This window comes from Hippopotamus amphibius, chromosome 1, assembly GCF_030028045.1.
Source record: "Hippopotamus amphibius kiboko isolate mHipAmp2 chromosome 1, mHipAmp2.hap2, whole genome shotgun sequence".
Taxonomy (NCBI): domain Eukaryota; kingdom Metazoa; phylum Chordata; class Mammalia; order Artiodactyla; family Hippopotamidae; genus Hippopotamus; species Hippopotamus amphibius.
The window spans coordinates 47,582,206-47,602,200 of NC_080186.1; the positions used below are offsets into that span (position 1 = coordinate 47,582,206).

General features: G+C 39.5%; 1 protein-coding gene across 2 annotated transcripts in view; it reads left to right on the top strand.

Annotated features, from left to right (window-relative positions):
• The first annotated feature begins 14,723 nt into the window (after window positions 1-14,723).
• Window positions 14,724-19,995, top strand: part of PRKAA2 (protein kinase AMP-activated catalytic subunit alpha 2) — a 63,635-nt gene continuing 58,363 nt past the window's right edge. The window contains exon 1 of one of the 2 annotated variants that reach the window (XM_057712204.1): window positions 14,724-14,900. In XM_057712204.1, coding sequence (XP_057568187.1) covers window positions 14,807-14,900 — 94 coding nt within the window. In that variant the 5' untranslated portion in view covers window positions 14,724-14,806. The remainder of the gene's footprint in view (window positions 14,901-19,995) is intronic. The other variant, XM_057712212.1, reaches the window with a different exon arrangement.

Genomic DNA, 19,995 nt, shown 5'->3' on the forward strand with positions numbered 1-19,995 from the left:
AACTTCTCTTCCTTTTACTTATCTCTAAACTTGGGATATCTCAGTCTGAGAATTTCTTCCTTTTGCTGTTTATATTTACTTCCTAAGGGACCTCCAGTCCTATCGTATGCTGATGATTTTGAAACTTACATTTTCAGTCTGGACTTCTCTCCTAAAGTTCACACTCTTGTGGTTACCTATCTACTTGACATAACCTTTTGAATTTCGATTAAACATCTCACACTCATGATGATCAAAACAGAATTTTGTCCCTCATCCTTCCCTTCTTCCCACCTTATTTCTCATGAAGCCTTTTGCACATCAGTCTATTGCACCCTTGTTCATCTAGTTGTATGGGCAAAAAACCTAAGTCTTTGATCCCTCTTTTGTGATTCTTCTTATACCTCTCATCCAACATTGGCAAATCCTTTTGGTGCTAACATCAAAATATATGCCAAATTTGAATGCCTCTTACCACCTTCATTGTAACCACTGTCACGTAAGCTACTATCAGCACTCGTCTGAGCTACTGCAATGGCCTCTTAATTAGTCTATTTTCTTCCACTTCTGTCCCCTTAGACTCTTTCCCACACAGCCATCTAGAGAGATCCCTTATGTTTATAGTTCATATCATGTCACTCTCCTATTCAAAAATCTTCCAAAAATGTGTGATTAGACTATAAAAGGAAACCCAAAGGTTTTAACATAGCCTACCCCAGATGATCCAGTTCCAGGCATTCTAACTGCAAACCCTGCCATTCTCATCCTTGTACTTACCACTCTGAACACACTGACCTTCTTGCTATTCCTCCAATATGCTATTTGTACTATCTCAGGGCCTTTGCACTTGCCCTTCTTTCTGTCTGGAATGCTCTTATCCCAGATATGTCAATGACTCCTTCCTTCACAGAATTCTCAGGTCTCTGCTCAGATGTTACATTCTCAGCAAGACTTTCTCTGACAACCTATATAAAATGGCCTATTCAACCCTCCTCCCCTTTCCCCATTTTCATCTTTGTATCCATTTACTCTGTTTATTTTCCTTTGCAGCACTTGTCACTAACAGTATATTATATTATATATTTGTTTGATTGTTTTTTGTTTGGCTCTTCCACTAGAATGTGACAAAGACTCTCTCTTTGACCTAACTCTTGTTAGGCTTCTCTGAGTCCAAACAGGCCCCATCCTTGAGCATGTCCTCAAGAGCCAAGTTTCAGCAAGAATCCTGCTAAGTTCAGTTTAGCCAGAACAATCATCCTCGACATCCTAAAAATTCTTCATCCTCATCCTCACCTTGGCCTTCTTCGGACAAGGATCCTGTGAGGTTAGTTTACCAAAGAATTACCCTACCCCATTAGTAATTTTCCACCCACCTATACTCCCACCCTGTTCCTTAGCTATAAATCCCCACTTTTCTTTGTTTTATTCAGAACTGAACCCAATCTAATCTCTCTTGCCTTCTGCGAAACACCATTTCAGTAATCCCTGTACCTATAGCAAACATCGTGAATAAAGTATGACTTAGCTTCTTTAAAATCCTCATGAATAGTTTTTTCTTTAGCAAATGTAAACCCTACGAGTGGTAAACAAGACAGGCACCAGGTCTGTGTAGTTCATTACTATATCCCCAGTGCCTAGAATAGTGCCTAACACACAGTAGGCATTCAATACATCTTTTTCCAATGAATGAATATATTTAGAACAAAGAGCAATATACTCAAAGAATCTGGGACTCTTTAATTAGTGAAATAGCCAGTTTTATACCACTTTAAAAACATTTTAATATTTTTAAATGGAGGGTGAAAAGTTTATTAATGAATACTTTAAAAATTACTAACACGTTTAATTTCACAGAATCAGAACCTCAGAATTAAGAGCCCTTAAAGGGCACCTAGTACATGCCCACATTCTAATTAAATAAGCAGTGGAAATCTCTGGCTATTTTTTAAGGTCTTTATTCTTGGAGGCAGAGTTACATTAATATACAGAGCATTTGGAAATTTTGAAATTAGCTAATTGATCTTAAGTTTGTACTAATTAATCATGTTAAAGCTTTGTGGTTAATGTTCACCGGACTGAACCAAAAAACCAAAGCATTAACACCCACTGGAGATTATTAAAAGTGTATTATAAAAGACTTCAAATAATGTATATACTGCATAGCTTCGTCAAGTATTGTTTTAATTCCAAAGCACAGCCATAACAAAGATGATCATTTCAAGGTGACATTGGTATCTCTTTATTCAAACCTCACTAGTTTAAAAGCACAGTATAGATAGGCACTGAATTCATGCCGGGGGGAAAAATTGATTTAACTGATCTAAAAGTATGTTTGAGATTTTTTTCAGACAAGCTGTCAACACACATGAAAGCAAGATTCTAAAAATGCTGTTAGATCCATAAAGTTTATACAGCAAAGCAAACAACCTTTGTTATTCCAATTAATGCATCTGCTTACGGAGGAAATCTGATCCAAAATGTTTTATTTTTTTCTTAACCACACTGAAAAAGTGTTGACTCATATTGAAGCAATTTAGAAACATACTCAGCCACAAAATGGAAATGGATTACATTGTCTAATATTTGTTACTAGGGTACCTGCTAAAAATAACATTATAAAGTTTTACACTTCCTTGAAAGGGTTTTAACAGTTGTCACATGTGTTGTATCTACTTATCTTTTTGAAGAACATTGGGCCAGGTAATATTATTCTCTCAACCTTACAAACCAATAATAATAAATGTTAAGAGGTAAAATGTGTGTAGGGAAAATAATGAACCAAGATCAGTTTGTTGAGATACCTTGGACTATAGCCTATAGTAATTCATAGTAATCTCCTTTTTTCCTTTGATAGTTTCATTCTAAAATGGGGAGTGGGATTTGGGAATTGAATTTCCTAACAGCCGAAAAGAACTTTAAAAATAATCAGCTCAACATTATTAGTTTTACCAATGAGATGTAAATGATCTGTTTAAGGACACACTGGTAAGTGACTAAGCTGAGACATGAACTCAGGATTTTTGTTTCTAAATACTATGCTTACTACAACACCATATTTTCTCTTATGATCAAGAAAAATTATTGTGGCGCAGTGGTTAAGAATCTGACTGCCCAATGGACACAGGTTCGATCCCTGGATTGGGAAGATCCCATATGCCTCGGAGCAACTAAGCCCAAGTGCCACAACTACTGAGCCTGTGCTCTAAAGCCTGCAAGTCACAACTACTGTGCCCATGTGCTGAAACTACTGAAACCTGAGTGGCTGGAGCCTGTGCTCCACAACAAGAGAAGCCACCGCAATGAGAAGCTGCGCACCACAACAAAGAGCAGCCTCTGCTCACCTCAGCTAGACAAAGCCCGTGCACAGCAACGAAGACACAAAGCAGCCATTAATTAATTAATTAATTAAAAATAATTATTATTGCACTAAATCCAACAAGGTTTAGGATATTCAACAGGTAAAATGACCCACTTTTCAACAAATAAATGACATTTTTTAAAAAGAGGGAGGAAAAAAATGAGATATACGATCCATCTCAACAAAATGCTAACTGTAGACTTTTCAAAATCTTGATTAGAATAAGTCAAATGTACGATTCATTCTTTTTTTTTTTTTTTTTTTATTATTATTTTATTTTATTTTTTTGGGGGGTACACCAGGTTCAATCAACTGTTTTTATACACATATCCCCATATTCCCTCCCTTCCTTGACGCCCCCCCCTCGATTCCCCCCCACCCTCCCTGCCCCAGTCCTCTAAGGCATCTTCCATCCTCGAGTTGGACTCCCTTTGTTATACAACAACTTCCCACTGACTATTTTACAGTTGGTAGTATATATATGTCTGTACTACTCTCCCGCTTCTTCTCAGTTTCCCCTTCACCCCCCGCCCCCTCCCATACCTCGAGTTCTCCAGTCCATTCCCTGTATCTGCTTCCCTGTTCTTGTCACTGAGTTCATCAGTACCATTTTTAGATTCCGTATATGTGAGTTAGCATACAATATTTGTCTTTCTCTTTCTGACTTACTTCACTCTGTATGACAGATTGTAGTTCTATCCACCTCATTACATATAGCTCCATCTCATCCCTTTTTATAGCTGAGTAATATTCCATTGTATATATATGCCACATCTTCTGTATCCATTCATTTGTTGATGGGCATTTAGGTTGCTTCCATGTCCTGGCTATTGTAAAGAGTGCTGCAATAAACATTATGGTACAAGTTTCTTTTGGGATTATGGTTTTCTTTGGGTATATGCCCAGGAGTGGGATGACTGGATCATATGGTAGTTCTATTTGTAGTTTTTTAAGGAACCTCCAAATTGTTTTCCATAGTGGCTGTACCAACTTACAGTCCCACCAACAGTGCAGGAGAGTTCCCTTTTCTCCACACCCTCTCCAACATTTGTTGTTTCCAGACTTTGTGATGATGGCCATTCTGATTGGTGTGAGGTGATACCTCATTGTGGCTTTGACTTGCATTTCTCTGATGATGAGTGATGTTGAGCATCTTTTCATGTGTTTGTTGGCCATCTGTATGTCTTCTTTGGAGAAATGTCTATTTAGGTCTTCTGCCCATTTGTGGATTGGGTTATTTGCTTTTTTGGTATGAAGCTGCATGAGCTGCTTGTATATTTTGGAGGTTAATCCTTTGTCTGTTGTTTCATAGGCAATTATGTTTTCCCATTCTGAGGGTTGCCTTTTAGTCTTGTTTATGGTTTCTTTTGCTGTGCAAAAGCTTTTAAGTTTCATGAGGTCCCATTCGTTTATTCTTGATTTTATTTCCATGATTCTACGAGGTGGGTCAAAAAGGATGTTGCTTTGATGTATGTCAAAGAGTGTTCTGCCTATGTTTTCCTCTAGGAGTTTGATAGTGTCTGGCCTTATATGTAGGTCTTTAATCCATTTGGAGTTTATTTTTGTGTATGGTGTTAGGAAGTGTTCTAATTTCATTCTTTTACATGTTGCTGTCCAATTTTCCCAGCACCACTTATTGAAGAGGCTGTCTTTTTTCCATTGTATACTCGTGCCTCCTTTGTCAAAGATAAGGTGCCCATATGTGTTTGGGCTTACTTCTGAGTTCTCTATTCTGTTCCATTGATCTTCCTTTCTATTTTTGTGCCAGTACCATACTGTCTTGATCACTATGGCCTTGTAGTATAGTTTGAAGTCAGGAAGCCTGATTCCACCAACTCCATTTTTCCTTCTCAAGATTGCTTTGGCTATTCGGGGTCTTTTGCGTTTCCATACAAATTGTAAGATTTCTTGCTCTAGTTCTGTGAAAAATGCCATTGGTAATCTGATCGGGATTGCATTAAATCTGTAAATTGCTTTGGGTAGTACAGTCATTTTCACGATGTTGATTCTTCCAATCCAGGAACATGGTATATCCCTCCATCTGTTTATGTCATCTTTGATTTCTTTCATCAATGTCTTAAAGTTTTCTGCATACAGATCTTTTGCCTCCTTAGGCAGGTTTATTCCTAGGTATTTTATTCTTTTGGTTGCAATGGTGAATGGGAGAGTTTCCTTAATTTCTCTTTCTGCTCTTCCGTTGTTAGTGTATAGGAATGCAAGAGATTTCTGTGCATTAATTTTGTATCCTGCTACTTTACTAAACTCATCAATGAGTGCTAGCAGTTTTCTGGTAGAGTCTTTAGGGTTTTCTATATATAGTATCATGTCATCTGCAAAGAGTGATAATTTTACTTCTTCTTTTCCAATTTGGATTCCTTTAATTTCTTTTTCTTCTCTGATTGCTGTGGCTAACACTTCCAAAACTATGTTGAATAACAGTGGTGAGAGTGGACACCCTTGTCTTGTTCCTGTTCTTAGAGGGAATTCTTCCAGTTTTTCTCCATTGAGAACAATGTTGGCTTTTGGTTTGTCATATATGGCTTTTATGATGTTGAGGTAATTTCCTTCTATGCCCATTTTCTGGAGAGCTTTTATCATAAATGGATGTTGAACTTTGTCAAAAGCTTTTTCTGCATCTATTGAAATGATCATATGGTTTTTATCCTTCAATTTGTTGATATGATGTATCACGTTGATTGATTTGCGTATATTGAAGAATCCTTGCATCCCAGGGATAAACCCCACTTGATCGTGGTGTATGATTTTTTTAATGTGCTGTTGCAGTCTGTTAGCTAGTATTTTGTTGAGGATTTTTGCATCTATATTCATCAGTGATATTGGTCTGTAGTTTTCTTTTTTTGTGACATCTTTGCCTGGTTTTGGTATCAGGGTGAAGGTGGCCTCATAGAATGAGTTTGGGAGTGCTCCGCCTTCTGCAATATTTTGGAAGAGTTTGAGAAGGATAGGTGTTAACTCTTCTCGAAATGTTTGATAGAATTCGCCTGTGAATCCATCTGGTCCTGGGCTTTTGTGTGTTGGGAGATTTTTAATCACTGCCTCAATTTCTGTACTTGTGATTGGTCTGTTCATGGTTTCTATTTCTTCCTGGTTCAGTCTTGGAAGATTGTATTTTTCTAAGAATGTATCCATTTCTTCCAGGTTATCCAATTGATTGGCATATAGTTGCTTGTAGTAGTCTCTCATGATGTTTTGTATTTCTGAGGTGTCCGTTGTGACTTCTCCTTTTTCATTTCTAATTCTGTTGATTTGCATCTTCTCCCTTTTTTTCTTGATGAGTCTGGCTAATGGTTTATCAATTTTGTTAATCTTCTCAAAGAACCAGCTTTTAGTTTTATTTATTTTTCTTATGGTTTCTTTCCTTTCTTTTTCATTTATTTCTGCTCTGATCTTTACGATTTCTTTCCTTCTGCTCACTTTGGGGTTTCTTTGTTCTTCTTTCTCGAGTTGTTTGAGGTGTAAGGTTAGGTTGTCTATTCGATCATTTTCTTGTTTCTTAAGGTAGGACTGTATTGCTATAAACTTCCCTCTTAGAACTGCTTTTGCTGCGTCCCATAGGTTTTGGGTTGTTGTGTTTTCGTTGTCATTTGTTTCTAGATACTTTTTGATTTCCTCTTTGATTTCTGTAGTGATTCCTTGGTTGTTTAAGAGTGAATTGTTTAGCCTCCATGTGTTTGTATTTTTTGCAGTTTTTTTCCTGTAATTGATATCTAGTCTCATGGCGTTGTGGTCTGAGAAGATGCTTGATATGATTTCAATTTTCTTGAATTTGCTGAGGTTTGATTTGTGACCCAAGATGTGATCTATCCTGGAAAATGTTCCGTGTGCACTTGAGAAGAAAGTGTAGTCTGTCGTTTTTGGATGGAATGTCCTATAAATATCAATTAAGTCGAGATGGTCTAATGTGTCATTTAAAGCTTGTGTGTCTTTATTTATTTTCTGTTTGGATGATCTGTCCATTGATGTAAGTGGGGTGTTCAAGTCTCCCACTATAATTGTGTTACTGTCGATGTCCCCTTTTATAGCTGTTAGCATTTGCCTTATGTATTGAGGTGCTCCTATATTGGGGGCATAGATATTTACCATTGTGATATGTTCTTCTTGGATGGATCCCTTGATCATTATGTAGTGCCCTTCCTTGTCTCTTTTAATAGTCTTTACTTTCAAGTCTAATTTGTCTGATATGAGTATTGCTACTCCAGCTTTCTTTTGACTTCCATTTGCATGGAATATCTTTTTCCATCCCTTCACTTTCAGTCTATATGTATCCCTTGGTCTGAAGTGGGTTTCTTGTAGGCAGCATATAGAAGGGTCTTGTTTTTGTATCCATTCAGCCAGTCTGTGTCTTTTGGTTGGAGCATTTAATCCATTTACATTTAAAGTGATTATTGACATGTGTGTTCCAATTACCATTTTCTTATTTGTTTTGGGTTTGTATTTGTAGGTGTTTTCCTTTTCTTGTGTTTCCTACTTAGAGAAGTTCCTTTAGCACTTGTTGTAAGGCTGGTTTGGTGGTGCTGAATTCTCTTAACTTTTGCTTGTCTGGAAAGCTTTTGATTTCTCCCTCAAATCTGAATGAGATTCTTGCTGGGTAAAGTATTCTTGGCTGTAGGTTTCTCTCTTTCAGGACTTTCAGTATATCCTGCCATTCCCTTCTGGCCTGCAGAGTTTCTGTGGAAAGGTCAGCTGTTATCCTGATGGGTTTTCCCTTATATGTTGTTTGTTGCTTTTCTCTTGCTGCTTTTAATATTTTTTCTTTGTGTTTAATTGTCGTTAGTTTGATTAATATGTGTCTTGGTGTATTTCTCCTTGGGTTTATTCTGTATGGGACTCTCTGTGCTTCTTGGACTTGGTTCATTATTTCCTTTCCCATGTTGGGGAAGTTTTCCACTAGAACCTCTTCAAATATTTTCACAGACCCTTTCTTGTTTTCTTCTTCTTCTGGGATGCCTATAATTCGAATGTTGGTACGTTTAAGGTTATCACTGAGGTCTCTGAGGCTGTCTTCTAGTCTTTTTATTTTTTTATCTTTTTCCTGCTCTGTGGCGTTTATTTCTTCCATTCTATCTTCCAACTCACTTATTCGTTCTTCTGCCTCAGTCATTCTGCTGGTTAGAGCATCTAGAGTATTTTTAATTTCAGTTATTTTGTTATCCATTGCTGTTTGTTTTTCTGAGTTCTTATGAACTGTTTCTTGTACTTTCTCTAATTTGTTATCGAGATTTTGTATCATTTTTACTATCATTACTCTAAATTCTTTTTCAGGCATTTTTCCTATTTCCTCCTCATTTATTTGGTCTTGTGGGTTTTTTTCCTGCTCCTTTGCCTGCATGGTGTTTCTTTGTTTCCTCATGGTTGTCCAAGCTTTTGGGGTTGCTTGTCCTGGTGATAGAGGTGTTTATAGAAGACTGTCCAAGCCTCAGACTAATGTCCAAGTATTGGATTAGATGAATATTCAGTCTAGGAAACACATACATGTATAAGACACACAATTATTGAATCCGTTAGGACATAAGGCTCTAGAAAGACCTGACAGAACCCCAGTGTGCTATCAGATATTCAGAGAGAAACCCAGCAGAAATTGACAACTGAAACAGAACAAATCAGAGACAAAAGCAAAAGCAAACAAACAACAAATAACACCCTACACATACAAACATCAATCCAGGGAGATTTTGTAAGCTAGGTTCAAATATAGAAATGAGCTGGAGTACCACCAGAGAGAATGGAGATTCTCAGAATGTAATTAGACAACTGTACTAAGAACTAAGATAAAGACAAAAGCCTAATATTAATACCAAGGCAGTGCATCATCTGGAGAATAGAGCAAGGAGTCTGAGCAGACCGATAGTGTTGCTTATAAGTATGTTAAGATAAAATACACTTAAAATGGCTGGAAGAAAGGGGGACAGAAGAGCGTAATGTAGTTGGAAATATGCAAAGAAAAAGAAAGGAATAGAAGTGTATAAAAGAAAGGGATGAAAGGAAAGTATGAAAGATATTTTGTGCGTACTACCAAAAACTTAGCTAGATATAGAAGTATTTTAAAAGGCAAAAAAAAAAAAAAAAAGAGTAAAAAATATCCTTATAAAATTATGTTGTAAAACTTGTAGATCCCTTAGGGCTAAGATCGTATTTAATAAATCAAAAAAAAAAAAAAAAAAAGAGAAAGGAAAAAAAAAAAAAAAAAAAAAAATCCAGAACTGATCCCCGAATGGACCAGTTCAATAGGTATTGATACTACTATTTCTGTTTCCTTAGCGTCTCAGTTGTAAGTGTCCTTTTCCTTGTCTTGGGTTTTTTTTTTTTTTGCGTTATTCTGTGACCAGCAGAGGTTCCTTTATTGTTCGTCTGTAATCCTCGGTGTGTGGGGAGGGAGAGGGTGCAATAGTGGCTCCTTCTCCTGGGAGGGAGTGAGCAGTGGCGCACTGTTGCTTCAGTCAGGCTTGGAGGTGCCTGTTGCAGAGGGCGCTGGTGGCTCAGGCGTACACAGAAAGTCTTAGAGTTGGGCCTCTCTCGGGGTTTTTTCTTTTTGATGCTGGTTTTTTTTTTTTTTTTCTCTCGGCAGCCTCCCTGCTGCTGGCGTTGCAAGGAGTTTTAATCTAGCCCCGCCCGAGCGCCTGAGGGTGCTTGTTATCCCTGAGCGCCTTATGTGGCCCCGCAGGGCGTCTCTCCGCTGCCTGTTGCAGAGGCGCGGAAAGAGAGAGAGAGGCTATGCGCACGGCTCCTCCCCCCCGCCCGGGAGCCTGCAGCCTGCAGCCGCCATCATGGCCGGGCAGCTCTCAGGGATCGGCACTCCTCTCCGCGGACCTCCTCCCTCCTGTCCTCTCGGTCCGTCACCCTACCGGCAACAATGTTTCTCCCCCTGAACCAGCTCTCCGGTTCCCACGCTCCCGCTCCTGGACCCTCCGTTCAGCCGCGGATCGATGTCTCGGTCCGGGAACGCTGAGCTGCGCTGCGGACCCTCCGTATGTTTCTCACTCCCTCCCGTCTGCCACAGCTCCGCCGCTTCACCCTCTTTGAGCCCTCGTAGATGCCTCCCTACCGGCTATGTCAGGTTCTCCGCAGCCCTTTCCGGTGTCCGAGGCCGTCTGCTGGTGTTCAGCTGGTTCTCTGTGGGAATGACTGCATCCTTCCGTGCATTCCCAATGCATCTGTGGAGAGGGATGCACTCCACGTCTCTCTACTTCGCCGCCATCTTTTTCTCCCCCCGATTCATTCTTAAGACAACCAAGGGAAATTGAACACAGAGTAGGTGTTTTATAGTAGTAAGGAGTTATTGTTAATTTTGTTAGATATGATAGTGGTAGTATGGTTATGCTAAAAAGAAGTCCTTATCTGTTAGAGGTATATGCTGAAGTATTTACCAGTGAGATAGCAAACAATTTGTTTGCTATAAAACACCCTAGGAAACAAATTAAAAAGTGCAAAGATAGCTTGGTAAATGTTAATAATATTGATAATCATTGGGGTGGGGGTTATTATCATATTTTGGTGTATGTTTGAAATTTTTCATAATAAAAATTTAAAAAAGTGTTGAACTTATACTACATATAAAACACCATCAACACACTTCATTAATCATTGAGTGTCCAACTTCCTTTTTATTTTAAACTGGAGAATGATAATAGGAAAACCTTATCATGAATCTCTAAGGTCCTATACATTCTGGGTTCTGTCGATCCCCAACCTCACTAATGACTGCTACATGGAGATGGAAAATTCTTCTTTGTATTAAATATATATATGCATGAAATGAAACTGCTATTAATTTTGACTTTATTTTAAAAAATGCTCTTCCCTGTATTCTTGTTCCTTGGTTCCACAATTTGACAATCATTTTCTTTATTTCAATTCAACAAATATTTCTGGAATGATGTACCAGGTTTTGTTAGGCCCTAGAAATAGCAGATGGGATATGTCGCTTTCACATGTATATGAAATATTCATTTATATATGAAAATATATGAAAGACATATGAAATAGTCATATGTTTAACAATAGAATTGATAGATGCTGTATTAACTATGTGAAAAAATTGCTATGGGAATCCTGAAGAGGAAGATGTGAACAAAAACCTGATCAGTCATGTTAGAGGAAGAACAGAATTATCTTTCTATTCCCTCTATAAAAATATAAAATACGAAGAGGCAATCAAAGAATACATGGGCAAAAAATGTAGAAAATAAATATTATAGAGACGTGAAATAGCTAATTTATTAAAATATTGTTATTTTTCTGGATTTAGGGTTGTTTGTATTATTTGTTAGCTTCAAAAGTTTTGTACATAGTTGTGTTGTTTCATTTTAAATATTCACTTTCATTCCCAATTTTGTATTTTCTTTTATTAAAGGGGTTCCCCCTCATTGTATAAACTTCAGGTGCCACACCAGCTGAATCCACTCGAGGGTCTGTAATTTGCTAAGATACATCTGTGCTAAGGATATATTCATCAGTGAACAAAAATAGAGGGGAGAAAACCCTCTTATGAGGCTTACATTCTAGTTGTGAGAGACAGACAAACAAAAATGTAATAAGTAAATTAAACAGTATGTCAGAGGGTAAGTGTCACGGAAAAAGTGGGGAAGGGTCGGGGGATGGAGATTGCAGGGCAGGGAGTGTGGGTGGGTGGTCAGAGTAGATAAGCCTCATGGAGAAGCAAAGACTTGAAGGAACTGGTTATTGATAGTATCAGTGGAGTCTAGTTAAGTATGTTAAGTTTAGTGGTGTTCCATTATTCTCTTACTCAGGCCCCCAATTTTGAATATCTGAAATGAAATAATCCCAAAGTCACAGTAGTAGGTGGGTAAAGCAGTAACCAGGGTTAAGAACTGAATAGCTGCCTGGGACATTAATCTTAGAGACTGGTACTGAACAACAGAGGGACACTAAAACACCACTGGAAAATAATAAAATAGGGAATATCGTATTTACTACATCTTCTTTGGAGGGGGTGAGACCCCCCCAAGCGGCACAGCTCTAAAGGAGACTCATTCTGATGAACTATCAGGTTGTATTGATAGGTACCGTGAGACAAATATGGAACCATTTCTGCAATATTCAGGCAACTGGAGGTTGAGTGCTGCCACCAAGAGCTGTCCTTTCCCACCCTCCTCATCCACTTAGCATTTGATCTTTCCTCTAAATAAAAGTTGGGAAAGCAGCTAAAAATATAAGTTTAAAATATATATTGTTCGTCTGCCCTAAAAATAATAAAAATATGAGAATTGGACTGCAATTGAGAAAAACGTAAACATTCTTACAGCATCACATGTTCTTTTCTATATAGGTAGCTGTTGTATAGTAGAAAGACAAAAGGACAAGTCAGAACTGGTTATGAGTTGTGACTGCCACTTAGCTGATTAGCCTCCAGCAAATCAGAAAGGGAAAAACTAAGATTTACCATCTATAAAATGGGGATAATAAGTTTTTTTTTATGACAATTAGTGATACAACTGCATTTAAATGAACTTTTTTTTGGGGGGGGGATACACCAAGTTCAATCATCTGTTTTTATACACATATCCCCGTATAAATGAACTTTTTAATCAACAAAGTGTCATCTACTTTGGCATAATAATAAAGCTACAAGGTAGTTCATAGTTGCTAGGCAAGAATTATAGTTATGAGGTATATAATAAATCAAGTTGCATTTATCAACCAATAGTTAAGACAGTGCAGAATGCTTTCAAAATTTCTACTTATAGGCTGCCTTCATATAACTTCAAGAAAGCAATCTAACACTCTAACATCTTTTATTAGGATGTTAGAACAAGAGACACATACATCTTATATCTCAAAAGTAGAATAGGTATTTTTTTCTCACTAACTTGAATGAATACTGAAGGAGTGACCCTTAACCAAATGAAGGTTCTGTATCAGAAATAGCTGGCTATTTTCTCGGAATTGCTGGCTAGGTAGAGTGATTCTTAAATGATACTTCTTGTCAGCAAGAAAGATGATCCCAAGAATCAACAAAAACAGCCTCTGTTCAACAGCTGTGATGTCTATAATTTATAAGCTGTGATCACCTCTCATCAGATTGGCTTGGTGTCCAAGCAAGAATGGATGCATGTTTGCCACCTGTATACTTATCAATTCTCAGAAAAAAACTTTTGTTACCTCTTATTCTTTTTGATGAATACATTTCTCCGTTTACCTATAAACAGTGCGATGAGACTTCCTGTTTGAAGAGTGTGACCTGGAAACTCTATTGTCATACACAAAGTTAAAAATGTTCAACTAATCCTTAGACATTTATTCCCAATCAGCGAATAATTTTTAAGCACTGAAAGACAGGCAACATGAGAGACTAGGACACGGAAGGAAGGAAAGAAGGAAGGAAAGAAGGAAGAAAAGAAGGAAGGGAGGGAGGAAGAGAAAATCACTTCATTTATTCTATCTTGGCCGTCTTTAATGCTCTGCCTGGGTGTCACGCTTCTAGTAAGTTTTTCCCCCACTTCAATCTTTACCTTTAATTTGTGCCCTTATTTTGTTCTTGTCTACATAATTCTTTGTCCCTTAGGTATCTTACTTCTCATGCTCACTACATTGTTTCCCTCTTCATTTCTTTCGCTGTTTCCCTTTTGTGCAGCTCTACCACAAACTATGTCTACACTATATATTTATATACGTGTGTGCTAAGATACAATCGAGCAAATATTGGGACTGATTAGAGAACTTTGCGCAAGCTCGCTGAAATTGAGAGCTCTGGAGGAGACGGTCTCCTCCATCTACAGGACAAGATAACTGAGACTAGAAAGTACGTAGAGGAGGACCACTGAAGCCAGCACAGAATCGGGTCCTCTCTGTGTGCCGTGACCTGTACCGAAACACGCAGCCCGTGCCTCAAGAGACTTCCTCGCGGCTCTCCTCAGACTGACCTTCGATCAATGCCCTTCCCCACCGCCTCCAGCCCGGCTTCCCTTGCGCCCACACGCTGCTTTTCACGCCCCTCTCTCCTCACACTCCAGGCCTGGCTCTCTTCTCCTGATTCCACTTCCATCTCTTTTCACTCGCCAAGATTCGGCCCAAATCTCACCCTCTCAGTTCCACTCCGTCGGGCTCCCGGGCTCCCCGGCCCCCTCCCCCAGGTAGCGGGCGCCGTCCTTCCCCGCACCCCTCCCGCGCACACCTGTCGGCCTCCGACCCTCCCCTCACGGAGCTCTGGCCCTCCCCGCACGCCGCCCCCAGCGCGCGGAGCCCGGGGCTCCCCCACGCCGCCCGCCTCCAGGGGCTCCGCGTGCACACGCCCCCCCGCCCCGTCCACCTGCTCGTGCCCCCCGCCCCGCCCCGCCCCGCCCCGCCCCGCCCTGCCGGGTCCCCTGCGTCTCGGGCCCCCGCCCCCCGCGGGCCCGCTGCACTGTGGGTAGGCGGCGGCGGCGGCCGCCGCACAGGAGAGCCCGCGGTGGTGGCGGAGCGGGCGGCGGAGCGAGGCTGCGCGCGCCGAACATGGCTGAGAAGCAGAAGCACGACGGGCGGGTGAAGATCGGACACTACGTGCTGGGGGACACGCTGGGCGTCGGCACCTTCGGCAAAGTGAAGAGTTGAGTACGCGCCGAGGCCGCCGCGCCAGGCTGCCATCCTCCGGGAGGCCGAGCCCCGGAGCCTGGGAGCCCCGGGCCGCGCGCGGGCGAGCGGCGGGCAGCGGGTGGCGGGGCCTGGCGGCAGGTGGGGCGGCCCCGCCGGGGCCGCGCGGAGCCTGGGGACCCCGGGAGGGCAGCGGGCGCCGCCTCGCCCCGCGGCAGCGGCGGGGGCCGGGCGAGGGGGCGCGGGCGTCGCGGGGTCCGGGGCCGCCCCACCTCAGTGCCCTCCTCTGTGAGACCGGGAGTCTGGGCTGTTGGGCGAGGTGCCTTCCAGCTGGGAGGCTGTACGGGTCGGGCTGGGGGATGACCCAGGTTCCTGTTGGTGGAGTTTCTGTTTCGTGCCAGGTGCCCTATTAGGTGCCTCACGTGGGATCTCCTTCAATCCTTAGAGGAGGTGCAGGTGTTATCCTCACCTTAAACAGGAGAAAACGGGGACCCGCTGGGGTCTAGGATCATGCTCAAGGTCACACCGAATTTGGCAGAACCGGGATGAAGGTCTAATATGTCCTCCAATTTTGGCCGGGCTGGGAGATCTTGCCCTTGCGATTCTTTCGTGCTCCCTGACCCTGGGTTAGTGGGGCTGATAGTTTAGGGGATGCTCCTGGGGCGAGAGGTGGGTGAGTCTTTCGGCTGGCTGTGTGAAACGCTGAGATGCAGCTGGATTGGGTCAGGGCTTAATTAGAACTGGGAGGTCTGAAGGTTGGTTGGTGTGTGTAAAATGGTTCTAGAAGGGCTTCTGGGATGAGGGAGAGGAAAAAAGGTCCTTGGTGTTGGATCTTGGAGGATGTAGGGCTGAGGCCAGAACTGATAAGACATACTCTGCTGAGGTCTGTGTTCTTGGTGATGGGATCCCATTTTGGGTGTAGAAAAACAGGATATTTTTCAGTTTTTTTTTTTTTTAACTTCTTACTAGTTGTGTTGAACTTTCCCGTTTTTCCTGTTAGTAAGAGTCACGTGGAATTTAATTAATTTGCCCTCTCTCCAGAAGTAGAACCAGCTTATTAAAAATACTCTTTTGATTGTTGCAAATCCAATATCATAAGTAAAATGTTTGCTTTTTTTTTTTTTCCTTTTACTTGGAGAAATGTTGGGTAGGCAGTTTGGAGGTTTTATTGAGGCCTCTATTTCCTCAAAAAAAAATCATATTTTAACCTTAAATCAAGGCTGTTAAATGGCTAGAAGAGACTCGTTCATTTCTGTGGCAAGGATCAGCTCTTATTTACTATTACATGTCTGATACCCTATGGTTTGTTCAGAAAACACTTATTGAGTGCCTGCAGTGCGTCGGGCACTGGTCTAGGTAATGGGGATTCCCTGGGAAAAAATCAGATTAAAATCTCTACTTTTGTGGAGCTTATATTCAAGTAGGGGGAGACAAACAGTAATCACTATACACACACACGTACTGTATATATAATATATAATATTTTTAGTGCTATTGAGAAAAATGAATCGGAGAAGGGAGGATAGGGAGTTTTGTGAGGTTAGCAATTTTCAATAAGATTGTCAGGCAAAGCCTCACGGACAACAGGGTGGTATTTGTGTAAAGATCTCAAGTTTGTAAAATTCTTTGAAGTCCTGTGAGGGCTCTGAAGTCCTGGCCTAGGTTTGAAAGACCTTGTAAAGTGGACAGTTAGGAGAATATATATAGAATGAATATAGGAAGATCCAGGAATTGGATTAGTATGACATTACTGAGGGCTATTGAGTTTTGACGTTATACGGTTAAGCTTTTGTCATCTAGACATGTATGGTCTCCAGGTTTTGTAATGTACCCTATGCCCTTTCAAATTGTGTTAAAATTTTTGTTTTTTAAAATTCTTCTGTAATCTGAATGTTGGCTAAAATACCCATCAGATCAATTGGTCCATTGTCAAGGACAACTTAAATCTCTTTTGTATATATTCTTGAGCTGCGTCTAGGCACTGACTTCTTAAAATATAAAGCAACAGAAAGTACTTTGATTTATGAGAAATCCTTTTCCTGGAAGACCCCCTCCCAGTGAACAACCAACCAGAGGGTGTTCCTAACACTATATTAGCACCTCTCCAGAGTTAGACCGTGGTTTCCCAGCGAAGGTTGGAATTAGTACAATTGCTTAATAAAAATTATATGTTACTACAATTAAAGTTACTCATTTACAATTGACCCTTGAACAACACAGGTTTGAACTCTACAGGTCTACGTCTACAGCAGATTTTTTTCCGCTGAATACATACTGTATTATAATACAGTCCAAAGTTTGTTGACTCCTAGAATGGGGAACCATGGATACTGAGGGCTGACTGTAAAGTTATACACAGGTTTTTGACTGCCTGGGGTCCAGTGCCCCTAACCCCAGTGCTGTTCAAGGATCACTTGTAATTCTTTAAGGGATTGGAAACAAAAGCACATGCATTTTTAAACACAGCTTTATTCAGGCGTATTTTACATATCATAAAGTTCACCCATTCCAAGTGTACAATTCAGTGATTTTTAGTAACTTTACCTAATGGTGCAACCATCATCATAGATTGATTTTAGAACATTTTCATCACCACAGTAAGATTTCTCATACCCATTTGTAGTTAACTCTCAGCCCTGGGAGACTGCCAATCTGTTTTTCTATATGAATAAATCTGCTTTCTTCGGACACTTACTCTAAATGAGATCATTCAATATGGAGTCTCTCATGTATGATTTCTTTAACTTAACAATGCTTTTGACATTCATGCATGATATAGCATGTGTCAGTAGTTTGTTCCTTTTTTATTGCTGGACAATATTCTGTTGCATGAGTATGCCACATTCTGCCTATGTAGTCACCCATGGATGGCCATTGTTTTCAGTTTGGGGCTATTACAAATAATGCCATGACAAGCATTTGCGTGCAGTTCTTTGTGTGGACATATGCTCTCATATATTTTGGGTAGATACCTAAGAATAGAAATGTTGGGTGGATCATAGTTTTATTTTTAGCTTTTGGAGAAACTGCAGACTTTTCCAAAGTGGTTGTACCTTTTTACATTCCCACCAACAATGTATCAACATGAGGGTTCCAATTTCTCCAGATCCTCACTAACATTTATTTCTTGATGTCTTATAGCTATTCTGGTAGGTATGAAGTGGTATCTCATAGGGGTTTCAGTTTGCACTTTCCTAGTGACTAATGATGCTGAACATCTTTTCATGTACTGATTAGCCATTTGTACATCTCTTGGGTGAAATGTCTGTTCAGGTCTTTTGTTCCTTCGTTGAGTTGTTTGCCATCTTCTAAGTTGAGTTCATAAGGTTTTTTTTTTTTTTTTTTATAAATTCTGGATACAAATCTCACATTGGACATGTTTTGCAAATATTTTCTCCAGGTCAGTTGTTTGACTTTTCATTTTCTTAATGATGTCTTTTGAAGTATAAATGTTTTGAATTTTTATGAGGTCAAGTTTATTGACTTTTTTCCTTTTGTGGACCATGCTTTTGGTGTTATATTTAAGAAATATTTCTTTCGAGTTTCAAGGATTTGCTGGTATTATTTTTTAAATAAATGTTTAAGAACATTTATGTCTGTGACCCATTTTGAGTTAATATTTGAGTATGGTATAAGATGAGGTTCTAAGGTCAGCTTTTTGAGTATGGATATCCAATTGGCCCAGCACTGTTTGTTGAAAATATATGCATTTTTATTTGTTATAGATTTAGACTTTGTAAATTTAATTTCTACTAAAAAACTTAGTAGATGATTTAGTTTTATATGGCTATAAAAACACAGAAATGAAGGAAAGATGAATATTTTATGTGCCATTTTCTCAACTATTATGTTATTTATAGATATTGAAAATTTAACTTCAGTTGTTGATGTATCAATTTACAGACTAAAGTTAGGTACAATAAACAAAAAATGGAAATAACTAGTTTTCATTTAATAGCACCAGTTTCAAGCTACTTTTAAAAAGTATATGGAAATCCTTTTATTTGTTGATAAATAATTGAAGCCTTATTTAAACTACTCTAAATTGATTTTTCTCCATTGTTCTAGTGTATTAGACTACGAGGGGAGTGCTTATGGAAAGATTATGTGGGTTGACAGAGATTAGAGGTAGCGCTTTTTATCTACTTAAATTTTTTTCTTGATATTGATTGTTTTAGTTCTTACTCTTTCCAGGGTAAGGTAGAACTGCTGTTTAAGAGCTCTTGTAATTAGACTTGCTGAGTTCTTATCTAAATAATGAAGGTGATAGAAATTCTAGAAGAAAAGATCTGGTGTTTGTGTTGTACAAAGACTGGTTGAAGAAAAAAATGTTTTTAATATGATGGTAATTATTTATTTAAAAAGAAGCCTGTATTTTCAAGGTAAGGACTGATAGATTTGGTTTATGAAATAATTACTCTTCATTGGTATTGTACATCATAGGATCCTTTGTGTCAAAGTAGCCTTTTCTAGTCAGCAGGGTCTCATCAAGGAATTACTTTTTCTGTTTTTCAAATAGTTATGTGCATGGCTCACAGAATGGGCTTTGAAGAAATTAAGTAAATATTTTATTACTTCCCCATTTATTTTTGAGATAACAGGAAATATAAGCAAATGGAAAATTTTTATTAATTTTTTTAAACAAGCAATGTTACCTTTTTGAAATGTAAATACCAAGTTCTAAATGATAAATTAGATTTTGGACAACTACCTGGTCAGTTGGTGGACTTCAGAGTTACACCTGTGGTACTTTGGGCCCACACTGGCATTGTTTTTGACTCTTGTGTAGCATCAAGACCCTAAACAAGACAATTAACCTCTCTGGGCTTTGTTTTCTTCTTCTCCTACAGGGTGACACTAGAATGTGAAATTTGTAGTCTTTTATAACTGATTTTTTAAAGATTTAATTTCAAAAAATGGGTGTGTTTAATTGTTCCTTCTGGCTTAATGGCAGTTTGAATTACTGAAGACCAGAGCTGAAATAAAGATGTAATGTAAAGCAAAAGAAAATGGAAACACATTTGTAACGTTAGCAATAAAAGCTACAACTTGGTTCAGTTTTTACTGTTTACTATATGTGCACATGATTTTATTTATTCCCCAGAGTAATC